The sequence below is a fragment of the Penaeus japonicus genome, unplaced genomic scaffold, assembly GCF_977035675.1.
Source record: "Penaeus japonicus unplaced genomic scaffold, GWHDUDI00000001_assembly GWHDUDI00000006, whole genome shotgun sequence".
NCBI classification, from domain to species: domain Eukaryota; kingdom Metazoa; phylum Arthropoda; class Malacostraca; order Decapoda; family Penaeidae; genus Penaeus; species Penaeus japonicus.
Genome location: NW_028234408.1, coordinates 20536571 through 20554070, shown reverse-complemented (window position 1 = coordinate 20554070; position 17500 = coordinate 20536571). Strand labels below are relative to the sequence as shown.

Sequence of the window (17500 nt, the reverse complement as noted above, 5' to 3'; positions counted from 1 at the left end):
ATTGTATAGAAATTATTAATTTTAGAATAGGGAACAATTGATTCCAACCACAAAAACATGACTTTGTCTTGAATCACATAATACAATGTCGTGCACTATGATCTCAGAGACAAGATTTTTTTTGCGAGCACTCTTGTTGATATATTGATTATATTCTATAAAAAAGACAAAAAACAGTATATCTGCTACTTTAAGGTTATGTTTATGATATAGTACTAGTTTACTTACTTGAATGTTTCTCTGCTTGCCCAACATTTCATATTAGGTAAGAATATGACTTAGCATTATTTGTGTTGAATTTAAGATCTTAAAAGATACAACTTTTTAGTTTCTTTATATATTAACCCTGCCTAGAATCTTGATATCAGTAAAAAAATCATGCAGCATCATTTTTTTATCTTATTAACCCACACTGGATGGGTGGTACAGTACTGTACCGCACATTCAAAAGCCCAGTGGCCGGGCGGCACAGTATTGTGCCAGCCATTCAATTGACTTAGGCCTAATAATTCGAATGCCCCGGCATTGGGACATTCAAGGCTAGAATTCCCCGTCGTGGATGGGTTAAAGGCCAGCTGAGTTATTTTTGTTTCTGTATATATGTATCAATCACTGTCTGTCTGTCTATGTACCTAAAGATGTAGGGAATGGAAAGTATTGGAGTATCAAGCATTATTTCACTATGGCATTAGGTCCCCTAATACTCTAAAAAAAAGGGATTAAATGCTTCCCAACCAATGTTGATACTATTGGCACATCTCTGTTTAAACCTTTCAATTTTCTTTAAAACTTCATTATCTAATCATGTTGAATAGATTTTTATTGTTCATTTGAGTATTTGCATTTTAGAGAAAAGTTGCAACCTCTTCTGTTATTACTGTGAAGGTCTTTATTATTGTTGCTTTTTTATTATTAAGTGTGAAATGTCATGTTATTGGAAGGTGAGGTTAGAGACATGTCACCTTTTCTTCTTTTTCTTTTTCTCCTTTTATCAACTATCATACTTCTAAAGATTATACTCTGTATGTGTTTATGATATCAAATCTTACAGGTACACATATATTTTAACTTTGATGATTTGTATTGTTTTTTTCCAACTTCAGTCTTTTTGTAAACTATAGCATGACAGTATATGTAATCAAATGCAATTTTGCAGGTTGTGATCAATTGTGCCATACTAAAGGGTCTGAAGTACAACCAAGCAACGGTTACTTTCCACCAGTGGCGAGACAACCGGCAAGTTTATGGTTTGAATTTCTCCAGTAAAGATGATGCAGATGCATTTGCACATGCTATGCTTCAAGCACTTGAGGTAAGCTGTCTTAGGGCTAAACATCTCATTATTTTAGATGTGCAGAGAGCCTGGCTACCAGCTGTTTGATTTACTGCCATGCAGTTGAATGCAGACTGGCTGTTTGCTGTCAGGCTGCAGGCAGGATGGCTGGTTAGATGATTAGATGGTTAGTGTTCCCAGACTGGCAGATACATGAATGGCCGGCTCCATGTTTGATATTGTATGACAGACTCTTTGTTAGTTAGCTTCCAGATTACTGAGGGTTTGCTCTTGTTTTTTGGCTTACTGGTTGGTGGACTGACTAGATGCCTACCTGTCTGTCTGCAGGTAGTTTATGATATTTTTCACATTCAGCTGGAGTTGATAATGTTGATGATTTCTTTTGTGACTTTAATTTGCTTTTATAGTAACAAAGTAGTCTTTGTAGGTTTAGCAAAAGCCTCCAGAATTCTAGATTTGTTGATGTACCTTGACGTCTAGCATTTAGACTTTTCACTCACTTAGATATTCTTTTTCTATTTACAAGAGAATAAAAATATTGTATATATTATTTGGTACTTATTTGTTGATTGAATTTCTAAAACAGTATTAGCCATTACTGTTTATTTTTTTTGGTTTTCTTTAATGACCCAGTACTATTACAGTAAGTCACTATTCTGCTTCATTAATTTACTTTAACATCATATTAAAATGTAATACTATAATGAGACTGACATCCTCTGACTTAGGTGCTCAACAATGGAGGCAACGTACGGCAAGGGCCCCCTCCACCTCCCCCCGCAGCTCCTCCCCAGCAGGTGCAGCAACAGCAGCAGCAGTTGCCGCAACAGCCACCCATGATGACTCAGCCTCAGCAACAGTCTCAGCCCCAGTACCACAACCAGATCTACAACGACGAGGACATGGGGTACAGGTATGCTGATCCCCATGCCTACAACAACCACTACGAGAAAACCTACGACAGGACCTACGACAACTATCACCATTATCATGATACGCGGTAAAGTAAAGATAGCCTGCATCACACCTGCCCGGGCTGTTGATGCTCTCTCTTGGTGCACGGGCGAGGGACCACTACTACCACTACCTCTCTACTGATGCTGCGTTGATGCTGACTCACAGCTGCTCTCACTAATGGATGGGGACTGGGGTGCTGACCTGCTACACTTGTCTGTTTCCTTGCAGTGTCATTTCTCTTGTGCCAGTGGATGAGTATTTGTAAAGTAAATATTTGCTAGATCTTTCCCAGGCATAGAGGGAAGTGAGACGAGAATAGGAGACTGAAAAATGTGTAGGTAAAGCTGTTGTTTGTTGATCCCCATTAACTCCATGATAAGATCTCTGTAGTCAAGGTTCTCCTACAGTACTGCTAGGCTACTAGTCACGCTCCAGGCTCCCCTAGCTGACGCTGGTGGTGGTATCCTTTTTATATTCATTTGAATATGTATTATCTGCCTTCCTTTATTTGCTATATTTTGTTATAAGTTCTGCCAAACTGTGATGGAGTCAAAGGTATAAGTAAAAGCTTATTCATTTAGGTTAGCATTTCATTTTTTTTCATTTGTAGTGTTGGATTTCTTCTGTAATATCCCTAGTAGATAGATAGCAGCATGTCTCTTCTGTATATTAAGCTTTAGATTAATAGGATTAACATTGAAAAATTTCTTGCTATTTTTTGATGTTTGAATGTTACTAGTGTTTTCTCCATTTGAAGGCTGTAATGAACTGTACACTGATCATTTACAATTTGTTACAGGACGATGACGCGAGAAGATGTAGCTGTGATGCAAGAGCGTCGCATGGCTGGCCAACAGAACATGGGAGCGCCTCCACCGCCTCCACCTCCTGGTCATCATCGCACCAACTCAGCCCCCAATGCACCCCCAGCACCTCCAGGACCCCCAGCACCCCCTGGCTGTCCCCCTCCACTTCCAGCTGGTGGTCCTCCTCCTCTTCCCTCAAGTGGACCTCCCGCACCTCCAGCACCACCAGTGGGGGGTGGTCCTCCAGCACCTCCTGCACCTCCTGCTCCACCTGCAGGTGGACCTCCTCCTCCTCCAGCTCCTCCTGCTCCACCTGCTGCTGCTGCCCCTCCACCTCCACCTCCTCCACCAGGTGGACTAGCAAGATCTCAGTCTTCATCTGATGAACCAAGTGGGTTAGCTAATGCTTTAGCTAGTGCCAAACTACGTAAGACTCGGGCTCCAGACAGTGAGAGTACCGGCTCCAGCAGCTCTGGGGGCAGTATCGGACGTGGCTCAGGGGAGCGGCCAGCTCTAGGAGGTATGATGACTATGATGGATGAAATGGCTGCCACACTGGCACGACGTAGGGCCAAAAATAAGGACCCCCCTTCATCTCCCACACAGTCACAGGTTAGTTCGGAAGGTTCTTCCATTGATTTGTTTTGAATTCAGTTGTAGCTCATGAGATATGGAATATTGATTTGATATATAGCATAAATTATATAGGAAGATATGCTGTATTTATTAACTTTTTGTGTTAATTAAGATTCAGATTATCAGTATAAAGGTAATATCTTATACATACAAAAACTGATATTGATTTCAACTCAAGAGAACCTTGTGTGAGAGTGGGAAAAACACACAAATATATTAATCTTCCACAGGACCCACCAAGATCGTCACAAAAGAGTCCAGGGAACACTTCCTCTACAAATGGCAAAACTGGACCTGAATCGCCCAAGCCTTCGCGGAAGAGGTTTGGCTCCACCTCGGACGATGGCAGCACCCCCAGAGTCAATGGCCTTGGAGAGTCATCCAGTGGTGGGGGAGCATCATCGGGAGATCTGGAGAGACTTAAAGAGGAGATAATGGATGAAATGAGGAAGGAACTAGATAAAGTAAAACAAGAGATAATTGATGGTAAGCTTGAATACATTTAGTATATTAGCCATTTAGTGAGGAATGTTAAGTACTAGTTTCCAATTGTATCTCTAATTTTACGTTAAAATTTTGTTTTTTCGTTATTATGTAATAAACCTATGCTTTATGTGACCTCTTCTGAAGAGTAGTACAGGAAAACACTTACTAGCAGACAGTACTTTTCGTCCTTGTTACTATGATGCTATTTGATAGGATGGGTTAGAGAGAGTTATTACTTTTCAGTATTTATTTAGATACTCTTAATACATAGGTTTATAACCTGTGGGATCTAACACTAGTGGCTTTCATAAATTACAGTTTGACAATTTCACATAAAGGAAATAAGACATATTGTACTAATACTGAGTTGCTAACCATTCAGCCATCACTTGTTGGGAACAACTACAGAAAGCAATTTGTCCCCCTTCAAGACTTGAAATTGTATACATTATTCTTTATTGTGTAGTATAAACCAGACTGTCTGATTTGGGAGGGATTAGTGTGATTACCCTTACTTTTTTTCACAAAACCAAGCATTTAAACCTTGGAATTGACAAAGGCTTTTCTGGCCATGTATAAGAAATTTACACTCCTGTAGCATGTGGGATGCAGGTAGATAGTGAGTGAAATCATGGAGAATAATGCCAATGTTTTTGCTCTCATACTACATTACAGTGTCATGGTGGCTAGAGGTGGAGGATTGTGACATGTTCATTTAAGGCATACCTCAGGCTTTTATTTGATGTGCTTCTAGGGTAAATTTACTGCTTGGAACTCAAAATGTGATAAGAGATGAATTCTTTGAGAAATTATACGAAATGTATATTGACATTTTAGTTTAATCAAATGTTTAGAATAGAAAAGTGAAAAGGAAAGATAATTTTAGTAATGTTTAATCCAATGGCACCAGATGGCAGGCATATATACACATGCCATTGTGAAAGTAGCTCAAATGCATGATAGCATGTATACATGCCATGAATCTGCTTACAAGGTGTCAATAAATAATCTTGGATGGGGCAAATACTCACTGCAAGTACACCCCAGACAGTGGACCTGTGGAGCAGTACCACTAGGTTAACAGTCGTAGTTTAACCTTATAGATTTTGCATTAAAATTCTAACACAAGATATTAATTATCAATGAAATTACTTTTGTGTAAAGAATATTTTTTCTTTACTAATGTCATTGTAATGATTGACTTACTGATTATTTTGTTCCTTTCAGCTGTCAAGATGGAGCTAAATCGAAGATAAGTGTGATCCTGCTGTCAGAGAAATAGATGCCCTCTGGAAATTATGGCATTTCTCTAGGAAATTCGCCATTGCAGGGCCTACTTCATGATTTAGGGACCACTTACCTTTTCTTAATAGAGGAACTAATTTGGTACAAGTGAGGAAATAAAGCTGTACCATATACAATGCTCATATTTTACATTTATGTAAAACCCCAGGACATTATCAGTTGATACATGACCATTGTTATTGAAATGATACTATAGTTGTGTTTCCCATACTATATTATTGACCAAAGAAGGTGTTCTTGGTGCAAAGCACAAATGACTTGTGCTGTATTCCACACAATAGTCTATGGAACTGCAAGAGGATTAGCCTGTTTGTGTGGCTGAAAGAAACTTTTTAATGGCATTGTGGTATGTAAGTGTGTTAACAGGAGAGTGGCCTATATGTAGTTGAGTGGTGCAAGGCCACAAGCTGGCTATCTTGTGCTATGGATGGACACATGACACATCCTACATATTATTCTAGCTAAAATATCAGCAGGGCTTTGATTAAAAAGTCATTTTATATGTTATTTGTGAGTTTAAGACAATGTGTATCAACATGGTTTTAGTAATATGGTAAGGCCTTTTTGATTTTATAAATAGAAATTACATGAAAAGCAAAGGTATTTCATGAAGCACTGCTTTTGAATGATATGTCAAGTTTACAAAACTGACAAAATGTACAGCTCAATTGACTTGATGTAGTCAAAGGTGTAGTGATGTTAAGCCATGCTAGGTATACTCAGTTGTGTTCAGTGTGCTGTTAGTTCAACCAGGCATCAGAATGGATGAATGTGATGATGATGCTGACCTCAAACTGATAACATGGTTTTGATTGAACTTTAAAAAAATAACACCAGTATGGACTTGGTGCATGATTTGCATTTCGTAGAAAAGATACTTTGTTTATAGAATTGGCTTCTTGTCTACTTTTGTACAGCCACACCTCTTAACTCACGTGCTTTATGAATGATTGTAAATGAGAGCCACACTGCCTATCCCATGGTTTCCTCCACATCAAATTTTGTACAAGCCCTGCCCCCTTGCACTCCTAAATCTTATGTACATAGTGCCCTCCTCACCCAGGGTTGGAAGGGCATGTAGGATCCACTTCCTTGGACCCTCATAAGCCTTTGCATTTAGTACAGTGTCAGTTTTCATACTCTTGCTAGTGTTTTTTATGCATTGTCATGGAATTATTACTATGCCACATTAGCATATATTATGATTATGATGGTGAAAATTGTATTACTTTTTTGTAAATATGATATGTAGATACAGTGGTGAATGTTAGTGGTAGTGCTTCTGTGGTCTTTGCTCACCTATGCTGCTGAACGGACTAGACTGAAATTTCTGAATTGTGCTCAAGTGCTAGATTCATCTCAAGTAATTGACATTTCCAAGATGAGTAAAGAGTCAATCCATTGGCACCATTTACCAATAGCAGCATTTGCAAGAATAGTGTGACATATAGTAATAAGGAGATTGATTAAATGTTATTGACTTTCTTATTTTTACTCCCTTTCCATATGATTTCTTCTGTGTTTTTATTTTTTTTATTTTTATTTTTTGTTTTTTTTTAATGAATATTAGTGAGCACAGTTCAAGAAACAGTTCTGAAGAGTGCAGGTATCTGTATGTCTTGTCAGGCTGTCTCTAGGCATGGAATACCAGGGTTATTTTGGTATCTAGTCAAGACTCCAGAGAAGATCACTGTTGAAAACTAAGTGTCTATTATCCACAGGATGCATGTTGGAAATATGAATAGTTGATTATGCTGTAGCGCTACAATCTTGACAAATCTGTGCTGCTTGGTGAGTGTGTTGCAAAAAAGAAAAAAAGCAGTTGTGAGCCAAAGCCAGTATTTTTTTCCTTTATTTATATATATTTTTTGCCTTTTGAAAATGATTGTAATTCAATATTATTCTCACTATCATTACTATTTTATTTAATTAAAGTACTGTTTAAAGATATTGAAAATAATGTTTTTAGTAATGCCATACATATGATGACTGTATAACCTTTTTATGATCACTTGCAGTGCTTCCATTTTGTTTGATGGTAATGACAACTTATTGAAACATTCTCAGACATGTAGGAGATTTGAGAGATTGCTTATGATTTTAGTTTTTATTTTTGTTTCTATTGATTTTAACAGCAGGAATTGCAATATATTGTTTTGTTTTATTAATTTCTTGCAGAGTAAGGAGAATGTGAGAACTTTTTTTGTACATCACACATTCACATGCAAATGAACACACAAATATACAGGTACACACAATACAAACACGATGCACACAATTACAACAATATGCAAACAAAGGGAAGGAGAGCGGTAACAGAAAGAAAAGTGTAACATATATTTATTTAAATGCTGTGGATATGTGAGTGAGTGTGTGCATATGTATGTTTGTGCACATTATCATGCAATAGTGTGATTGCTTAGAGGTTTGTCTTTCTATTCAGTTTTATTCATTCTAGTTTTATGCTTTTTAGGGTAATGTAAGATATACTTCATAATTAAAACTACTGGCTATCTCATGTAGTTGAAAATACAGCACGATCCAAATGAAAGCATTGCACCTTCTAACATTATGGCAAAGGAACCACATAAGGCATAGAGTTGAAAGTAATGTTAGTTGTATCTCAGACAGGATGGAAGGTAAAACTTCACAAGGTTCAGAATTCCCATCTCTTTAAGGACTTGTTTTCATTATAACCAACTATAATTGCTAGGTGTTGATCCTCTTAGTTCGCTGGTACTTTTCTTGCATGTCAAAGGAAACAGGTAGTGATTGATAGGCCCCATTACTTAAGTGCACTTGACCAGGTATGGTTAATGTTAGCACTTTCTGAGTGTCTTGTAATGTGTGTGATGCATCATTTTTTTCACCTCCTTTTTAAGGGTTATAAGTTGTAAAATTAAAGATGTAGTTATACTTTATACATGTTTCATTAGTGAGTTTTTTTTGACATGGACAACTTATTTGCCTTATTTCATTGTGAGATTTATTTGCATAAATTTGACACTAATCAGGTTGATGAGGTGTAGTATCATGAAATTAATGCCTGTGGATATTTTTTTTAATGAAGCATATACAGGATTCACTTAATTGAATTAAAAAAAAGGCTTCAGTGAATTTTTCTTTAGGAAAGATTGTTGCAGATGATGATATCTTCAGAGGCCTATTTTTTGGCTAATAGTCTTATTTTACAGAATTATTTTGTAAAGATGTGGAATGTGAGTGGATTGGTATACATGGATATTCTTAAGATAAAATAGTGCCCTTAAATACATAAATGAAGTATTCATTGATTTCTCTCCTTTTTAATCATATAAAGACAAAACTTGGAACAATTGTGATGTTCTTGTATATTACAGAACCTTTAATTATGGTAATAACTTTGGCCATGGTTAATGAAGCTTTTATATTTACTTGCATATAAAACAATCATTTTGGATAAAACAAAATGTTTATAAAGTTATCAAGTATTTATTTGGTGTGTTTAGTAATGACATTATTATAATTATTGCAAATGAAGCATACTAGAATATCTGCTTAATGATACTGATACATATCTTATTAGACCTAAAACAAAGTAAAACATTTGATAAATGGATATTCAGGAAATATTTTATATGAACAACATACATGCTGGCAGTACAGCTTTTGAGTAATTGTCTGCAAGCATTTCTGTGATAGGGTCAGAGGAGTCACTAAAACCTTTCATCAACTATAAACTAGCTAGTGCAGGTTGAGAGCTACACTGGCTATTGCCAATGTTTCTTAAATAAGTGAAAAGTCTTCTACTTGGCCTGCAAGAGGGATGGGATATTCTTCATTGTTTTTAGAAGCTCATTGTGTTTGTAGACCATCCATGTTCCTTACCTGTGAGTCTGAAGTTTTACAGTGACAAACGTGTTTTGACTGCCTGATATTGAATGGCCGTGGTAAATCATGTTACATTCTGCTTCTTTGACTTTTTTTAAAAACTCTTTATCAACAATTTTCATTGCTTTTTTCTTAGGATAAATTATTTATCACAGTTTCTTTCCAAATATTTTATATATAGTTTTAATTGTATCCAAGTATGGTATTTGTAGTAGTGAATAACGAAGTTGATCTTTGCTATGTTTACAAAATCCCAGAAAAAGACAATGTTCAGTGTTGAAGGTGATGCAGAGTAATTTTCTTTCCCTATATTATGGGTTCTATTCCTTCAGCAAGTGATTGTCAGTATAAATGCTTTTTTGTGCACAAATGTTTGTGAGGCTGAAAAGTTGTCTGTGTGTGGATGAATATTTTAAAACATGGGCTAGTGAAGCGTTAGTTGTAACAACATGGTTGCACTGAGAAGTGAGATCCCCAACAGGTTTAATTGCAGGACATAAAAAGCTGGAGTGAGCAGTACATTAGTGTCGGTAATTTTCATAAAAAGCGTCTGCTACAAAGAGAATGAGCTTGTTGGAAGAATCCATCACCTTTAATCCTAATCTCTTTGAATGTGCTACAGAGGTTTGCTAATAAATACAAAAATCTTTATGTGCAATAAATAGAAAAGCTATAACCAGCCTTAGAGTTTGCCAAGTGGGGATAGAAGTTGATAAATGATTATGTAGTATGATAATTTGGGATGACTGGAAAAGATGCAATGAAAACTTGGCAGTATTATCAGTAGTAGCATATCAGTCAGGGGGCACTGCTCAGTGAAGTTACCTTTGTGATCTCAGGCAGGGGTCAGGACATGTATGACAGTATTATGACGAATTTGAAGACCAAAACAGTGCTCTTTGCTAAATGTCATTGCTTAGGTAGAACTTTAATTAAAATTACTTCTTCCTTGCCAGTGCTTTGTCAGCTGATCATATTTTGCTAATATTGTTATAAACATGTATAAGCAAGAAAAAAGTATGATGACAGCAAAGTCCTAGCCTGGCCTTACATGTCCTGACTGCCTCCACGTTGTACGCTCTCCAGCTCGTGCTAGCATACCAGTCCCATCTTTGATATGTATTCATATGTTCTTAAATAAAATATACAATGTCTTTTGTATTATTTTTAATGATCATCAACTCTTGTCTGATAAAGGCAATAATGAAAAGTGTAGTTATTGACAAAAACTTCTTTTGCATACTACAATGACAAGGGGAGAGAGAGGGAGAGGGAGAAAGGGAGTGAGGGGGAGAGAGAGAAAAAAAAAGGAGTGAGTGAGGGAGGGAGAAGGATAGGGAGAGAGAGAAGAGAAAAGAGGGGATATATATATATATATATATATATGAGAGAGAGAGAGAGAGAGAGGAGGGAGAGGGAGGGAGAGAGAAAGAAGGGAGAGAGAGAGAGAGAAGAGGGAGAAAGAGAGAGAATAGAGAAGATAGAAAGGAGAGAGAAGAGAAGAGGAGAGAGAGAGAGAGATTTATAGAGAGAAAGAGAGAGAAAGAGAGAGAAAGAGAAGAGGGAGAGGGAGAGAGAGAGAGAGAGGGAGAGAGAGAGAGAGAGAAAGAGAAGAGAGAGAGAGAAAGAGAAGAGAGAGAGAAAGAGAAGAGAGAGAGAGAGAGAGAAAGAGAAGAGGGAGAGAGAAAGAGAAAAGAGAGAGAAGAGAAGAGAAGAGAAGAGAGATATTTAGAGATATTTAGAGATATTTAGAGATATTTAGAGATATTTAGAGATATTTAGAGAGAGAGAGAGAGAGAGAAAGAGAAGAGAGAGAGAGAGAGAGAGAGAGAGAGGAGGGAGAGGGAGGGAGAGAGAAAGAAGGGAGAGAGAGAGAGAGAAGAGGGAGAAAGAGAGAGAGAGAGAAGAGAGAAATAGGAGGAGAAGAGAAGAGAGAGGAGAGAGATTTATAGAGAGAAAGAGGAGAGAAGAGGGAAGAGAAAGGAAGAGAGAGAGAGAGAGGAGAAGAGAAAATGAGGAGGAGAGAGAGAGAAGAGAAGAGAAAAAGAGAAAGAGAAAGAGAGAGAGAGAGAGAGGAAGAGAAGAGAGAGAGAGGAAGAGGAGGAGAGAGAAAGAAAAGAGAGAGAAGAAAAAAAGAAGAGAAGAGAATTAGAGATAGAGATATTTAGAGATATTTAGAGATATTTAGAGATATTTAGAGAGAGAGAGAGAGAGAAAGAGAAGAGAGAGAGAGAGAGAGAGAGAGAGAGAGAGAAAGAGAAGAGGGAGAGAGAGAGAAAGAGAAGAGAGAGTGAGAGAAGAGGGAGAGGGAGAGAGAAAGAGAAAAGAGAGAGAAGAGAAGAGAAGAGAAGAGAGATATTTAGAGAGAGAGAGAGAGAGAGAGAGAGAGAGAGAGAGAAAGAGAAGAGGGAGAGAGAGAGAAAGAGAAGAGAGAGTGAGAGAAGAGGGAGAGGGAGAGAGAGAAAGAGAAGAGAGAGAGATAGAAAGAGAAGAGGGAGGGAGAGAGAAAGAGAAGAGGGAGGGGCGAGAGAGAGAAGAGAGAAAGGAGAGAGAGATGAGGAGAGAGAGAGAAGGAGAGAGAGATGAGGAGAGAGAGAGAAGGAGAGAGAAAAGAGAGAGAAGAGGAAGAGAGAGAGAGAGAGAAGAGGAAGAGAGAGATTTATAGAGAAAGAGAAGAGGGAGAGAGAGAGAGAAAGAGAAGAGGGAGAGAGAGAGAGAAAGAGAAGAGGGAGAGAGAGAGAGAAAGAGAAAAGGGAGAGAGAGAAAAAAAAAAGGAGTGAGGATGAGTGAGAGAGAGAGAGAAAAAGGGAGTGAGGGAGAGGGAGAGAAAGAAAGAGAAGAGAGAGAAAGAGAAGATAAGATAAAAAGGAGAGAAAGAGATATTTATAAAGAAGAGGGAGAGAGAAAAAAAAGGAGTGAGAGAGAGAGAGAGAAAGGGAGTGAGGGAGAGGGAGAGAGAGAAAGTGAAGAGGGGGAGAGAGAGAGAGAGGGATAGGGAGAGAAGAGAAGAGAGAGAGATATATACAGAGAGAGAGAAAGAGAAGAGGGAGAGAGAAAGAGAGAAGATAGAAAGGAGAGAGAGAAGAGAGAATAGAGAAGATAGAAAGGAGAGAGAGAAAAGAGAGAGAGAGAGATATTTAAAGAGAAGAGGGAGAGAGAAAAAAAAAAGAATGAGGAAGAGTGAGAGAGAGAAAGGGAGTGAGGGAGAGGGAGAGAGAGAAAGAAAAGAGAGAGAGAGAGGGATAGGGAGAGAAGAGAAAAGAGGGGATAGAGAAGAGAGAGATATATATACAGAGAGAGAGAAGAGGGAGAGGGAGAGAGAGAAAGAGGAGAGAGAGAGAGAAAGAGAAGAGGGGAGAGAGAGAGAGAGAGAGATAAAGAGAAAGAGAAGAGAGAATAGAGAAGATAGAAAGGAGAGAGAGAATAGAGAGGATAGAAAGGAGAGAGAGAATAGAGAAGAGAGAAAGGAGAGAGAAGAGAAGAGGGAGGGAGAGAGAAAGAGAAGAGGGAGAGGAAAGAGAGAGAAGAGGGAGACAGAGAAAGAGAAGAGGGAGAGGAAAGAGAGAGAAGAGGGAGACAGAGAAAGAGAAGAGGGAGAGGAAAGAGAAGAGAGAATAGAGATGATAGAAAGGAGAGAGAGAAGAGACAATAGAGAAGAGAGGAGGAGAGAGAGAGATATTTATAGAGAGAGAAGAGGGAGAGGGAGAGAGAAAGAGAAAAGAGAGAGAAGAGAAGAGAGAGATTTAGAGAGAGAGATTTAGAGAGAGAGATTTAGAGATTTAGAGATTTAGAGAGAGAGAGAGAGAGAGAGAGAGAGAGAGAGAGAGAGAGAGAGAGAGAGAGAGAGAGAGAGAGAGAGAGAGAGAGAGGAGGGAGAGAGAGAAAGAGAAGAGAGAGAGAGAGAGAGAAAGAGAAGAGGGAGAGAGAGAGAAAGAGAAGAGAGAGTGAGAGAAGAGGGAGAGGGAGAGAGAGAAAGAGAAGAGAGAGAGAGAAGAGGGAGAGGGAGAGAGAGAAAGAGAAGAGAGAGAGAGATGGGGGTGAGGGAATAAAGAGGGAATACCAACAATTAGTCTAATAGTTTGTCCAGATACCTAAAAGCTAATGTTTCGGGAAAGGAGTAATGATTACTGCCGTGTGTTTGAATGAAAAGTAAAATATGTACTATGTTGCCTCTGAAGTATGTGTAATATGTAAAGCTTTCCTATTACAATTATATGTCATTAGTCCCTCACTTGGAATATATTATTCATTTAATTGTATGTATATCTATGACAAATTTCCTCACTCCTGCTGTATCTTCATCATGGTAGTTTCTCCTCACCTTGATCTTAATTGCCATTTGCTTCACAATATTTTGCCTATCTCTGACAATGCACTTAGATTCAGCATTTCTAAGTTCTTCACACATCCACAATATCGGGAGAGGAGAATGACGGTCAGAGAGAGAGGTGAGAGACAAGAAAGCTTCTATATATATAAGGTGCTAAAAAAAAATCTTTTCAATAGTTTGAGGGAGTTTAATGATACACTGTATCATCACTTCAAATACAGTCTTCATTGAAAGTATAAAGATGATACAAGGAACAACTATCCTTATACAAAGTGCTAATTCTAATTTCTATAAATATAGTTCTGAACTCTCATACACAAAGATTCATTTGTACAATGCATACCAATGATGGTGACAAAATATTTGCTTTACCAACATTGAGTGTATATCCCTAATGTTATGGCCACACATACAAAAATAGGAAGAGAATACATCAAAGTTTTTACAATCAGACTTGTCTGTTATTACTTTGCTTTGAATCATTGAAAAAAAGAAAGCAAAAGATTTAAAATGACAACACTTAACATAAACATGCCATCTATTTGATCAATACATTAAACAAACAAATATATGGAGACTCATGGTAAGAAATAATAAATACAGTCGAAAAAACTGTATTAAGTGTAATAGAACACACAAAGTAAAATAAAATTAAATTCACTTAAATCATACCATAAATATCCTGGTACTTTACTATTCTAACACCAAAAGCCTGATACTCCATGTATTCAGTGGTATATAACTAATCTCACTCAGTGCCTGTATAATTAATCAGAATATGAATTTCTCTGTGGCCACTTACAAGGGGGTATAGTTCTGGTACATTTAAAAGTAAAATATCTTTCATTAGTAACCAACATCTTGCCTTAGCTGCTTCTTCATACACCTAAACACATCAAATTCTGCTTTCAAATTATCTATCATTCTTAATCAAAAAACATTTTATATGGACTTCTACATATAAAATCAGACAACTAAGCATGTAAATGAAGCACAAAGAGCAATATCTTCATACAAAAGATAAAATATAAAATTAACATACTGTTCTGATTAGAGTTGGGTTTACTCCTTATTTTTTGTGTGAATGTGATATATATACACACACACATATATATATATATACACACATATATATATACATATATATATATATATACACATATATATGTGACTAACAGTCCTTTGGCAGTTATATGACAAAGGCTTAATCTCCCCTAACATTGTTTTTTTTTTTTTAACATACTGAAGATACCCTTTTGAAGACTTGATATAATCAGAGAAAGATTTTGATAATTCCCACATAAAAACAAAAACTGTTGGAGCCATTCTAACTGTTGGGTGACTTGCATATTATGCTTTTTGGTCCTTTACAGAAACTCCTTTGTTTCCAAAGAAGGGAACCACATGAACAGATGAATCCTGAATATCTTTATCAACTAGTTTATCACATCGTGGAAACATGGAAAACTGTGCAGAACCTTGACATGGATCCATATTTAAATCATGTTAATAAACAAAACATAAGTACATATCTTCAGCTGCTTCTGCAAGTCATCTGTTGCATTAAAAAAAGCAAGCCATCACCAAGACTAGATTCCATCTTTGATGCAAGAAAAAAATCATTTTTATTGTTATCTGCCTATGGGGTGAAAATATTTTTATCATGAGCACAGATGACTTATATTTGGCAAAACATGAAGAGATGTGATTTTTGGCTTAGACTGGAGCATCCTTCATGTACTGGTCAAGTTCAGAGTCCAGAGCAGTCTTAGTTTTGCTCATGTACTCGTCCAGCTGCTGGTCAAGCTCCTCTCGGGTGCAGTTCCCTACTCCATTGGGCTTGGCAGCAGGCCCTCCTCGTCCACCTCTGAGTCCACGCCCTCCACGTCCCATGCGTCCTCCACGGCCACGACCCCTGGGAGCAGTAAAAACTTTTAGGAAAGCCACTTATATTTTCCATATAGCCATCAAATTGCTTATATCATATCCCTGCATGTCTATTCCCCCAGCATTATTACTATTAATAAAACAAATCACTGGATTCTCTCTGACCAACCTGAATGTTTTCATTTCACCACGTCCTTGGTTCTGAATGAAGGCCCTGCCACGCACTGCTCCTCTGCCTGCACCACGTCCCTGCATTAGGCCACGGGTGCCACGACCACGCAGGAACCTTCCCCCACGAGCACCGCGCAAACCACCTCGAGCACCTCCAATAATTCCGCCACGTCCTGAAGTAGAGTGACAAAGAGAAAAGAGAAAGAGAAATTAAATACTTTCAGTTCCTCTCTAAAGCAACCTTTTACAAACCTCTCTCCCTCTTTGGCACAAACATAACATTATCTGAATAAAAATTCCTTTGCTTAGCCTTTAAGTCTCTTAATTTACTATCATCTGTGTCATTGACATGTTCTGAAAATCTGCCAATCTTGCACTGACAGTCAAAGCTTGGTACAGTCCACATGTTTTAGGAGGTAGTTGCTGATTTGCAAGCTAGACAAAGGAAATCAGGGACTTATGTACGGTACACATGGAGCTACAATTGTGAAAAATAAAATGCAAACAATGACTGAGGTGACTAAACTAGCAGAGTATGACTTCATCAATGGCATATGAATTATAGTAATCTGACATGCAATCCAAGTAGTGATGTAAGTGGCCTGGCAACACTGGCGTAAGAGTTTCCTGTATATATACATTATATATACATACATATATCATGTATATATATTATGTATATATATTATTTATATGTGTGTATATAGATGTATGCATATATATATGTAATATATACATATACATATTCATATATATATAAATAAATACACATACATATACATATTCATATATATACATACACATATATACATATTCATATATATATTCACATATGTATATGATATAAATATATATACATACACATACATAAATCCACATATATACATATTCACATATATCCACATATATACATACTCATACATATATCCACATATATACACACACATACATATATCCATATATATATATATATATATATATATATATATATATATACATACATATATCCATATATATATATATATACACATACACATACATATATAAATACATATATACATATATCCATATATATATACATACATATACAAATATCATATATATATACATACATATACAAATATCATATATATATACATACATATACATATGTCCATATATATATATATATATATATATATATATATATATATATATACATACACATGCACATATCCATATATATATATATACATACATATATCCATATATATATACATACATATACATATATCCATATATATATACATACATATACATATATCCATATATATACACAAACATATACATATATCCATATATATACAAACATATACATATATCCATATATATACACATACATATACATATATCCATATATATACACATACAAATACATATATCCATATAAATAGACATACATATACATATATCCATATATATACACATACATATACATATATCCATATATATACACATACATATACATTTATCCATATATATATACATACATATACATATATCTATATATATACACATACATATAAATACATCATATATATATACAAAAATATACATATATCCATAAATATATACATACATACATATACATATATCCATATATATATACATACATATACATATATCCATATATATACACATAGATATACATATATCCATATATATACACATAGATATACATATATCCATATATATACACATAGATATACATATATCCAT

At 36.4% G+C, this 17500-nt stretch overlaps 2 protein-coding genes across 12 annotated transcripts in view; one reads left to right on the top strand and one right to left on the bottom strand.

Annotated features, from left to right (window-relative positions):
• The window catches only part of ena (ENAH actin regulator enabled), a 142856-nt gene extending 132348 nt beyond the window's left edge, over positions 1–10508 (top strand). For 7 of the 11 annotated variants that reach the window (XM_043016231.2, XM_086537712.1, XM_086537711.1 and 4 more), the window contains 5 exons: positions 1157–1312; positions 2023–2294; positions 3051–3669; positions 3924–4179; positions 5407–10508. In XM_043016231.2, coding sequence (XP_042872165.1) covers positions 1157–1312; positions 2023–2294; positions 3051–3669; positions 3924–4179; positions 5407–5435 — 1332 coding nt within the window. In that variant the 3' untranslated portion in view covers positions 5436–10508. The remainder of the gene's footprint in view (positions 1–1156; positions 1313–2022; positions 2295–3050; positions 3670–3923; positions 4180–5406) is intronic. The other 4 variants (XM_086537713.1, XM_086537714.1, XM_043016233.2 and 1 more) reach the window with 1 other exon arrangement.
• Positions 10509–13850: 3342 nt separating this feature from the next.
• Positions 13851–17500, bottom strand: part of LOC122253289 (uncharacterized) — a 20804-nt gene continuing 17154 nt past the window's right edge. Inside the window, exons 5-6 of the mRNA XM_043016234.2 lie at positions 15741–15915; positions 13851–15599 (exon numbers count right to left, since the gene is read on the bottom strand). Of these exons, the coding sequence (XP_042872168.2) occupies positions 15401–15599; positions 15741–15915 (374 nt within the window). The 3' untranslated portion in view covers positions 13851–15400. The remainder of the gene's footprint in view (positions 15600–15740; positions 15916–17500) is intronic.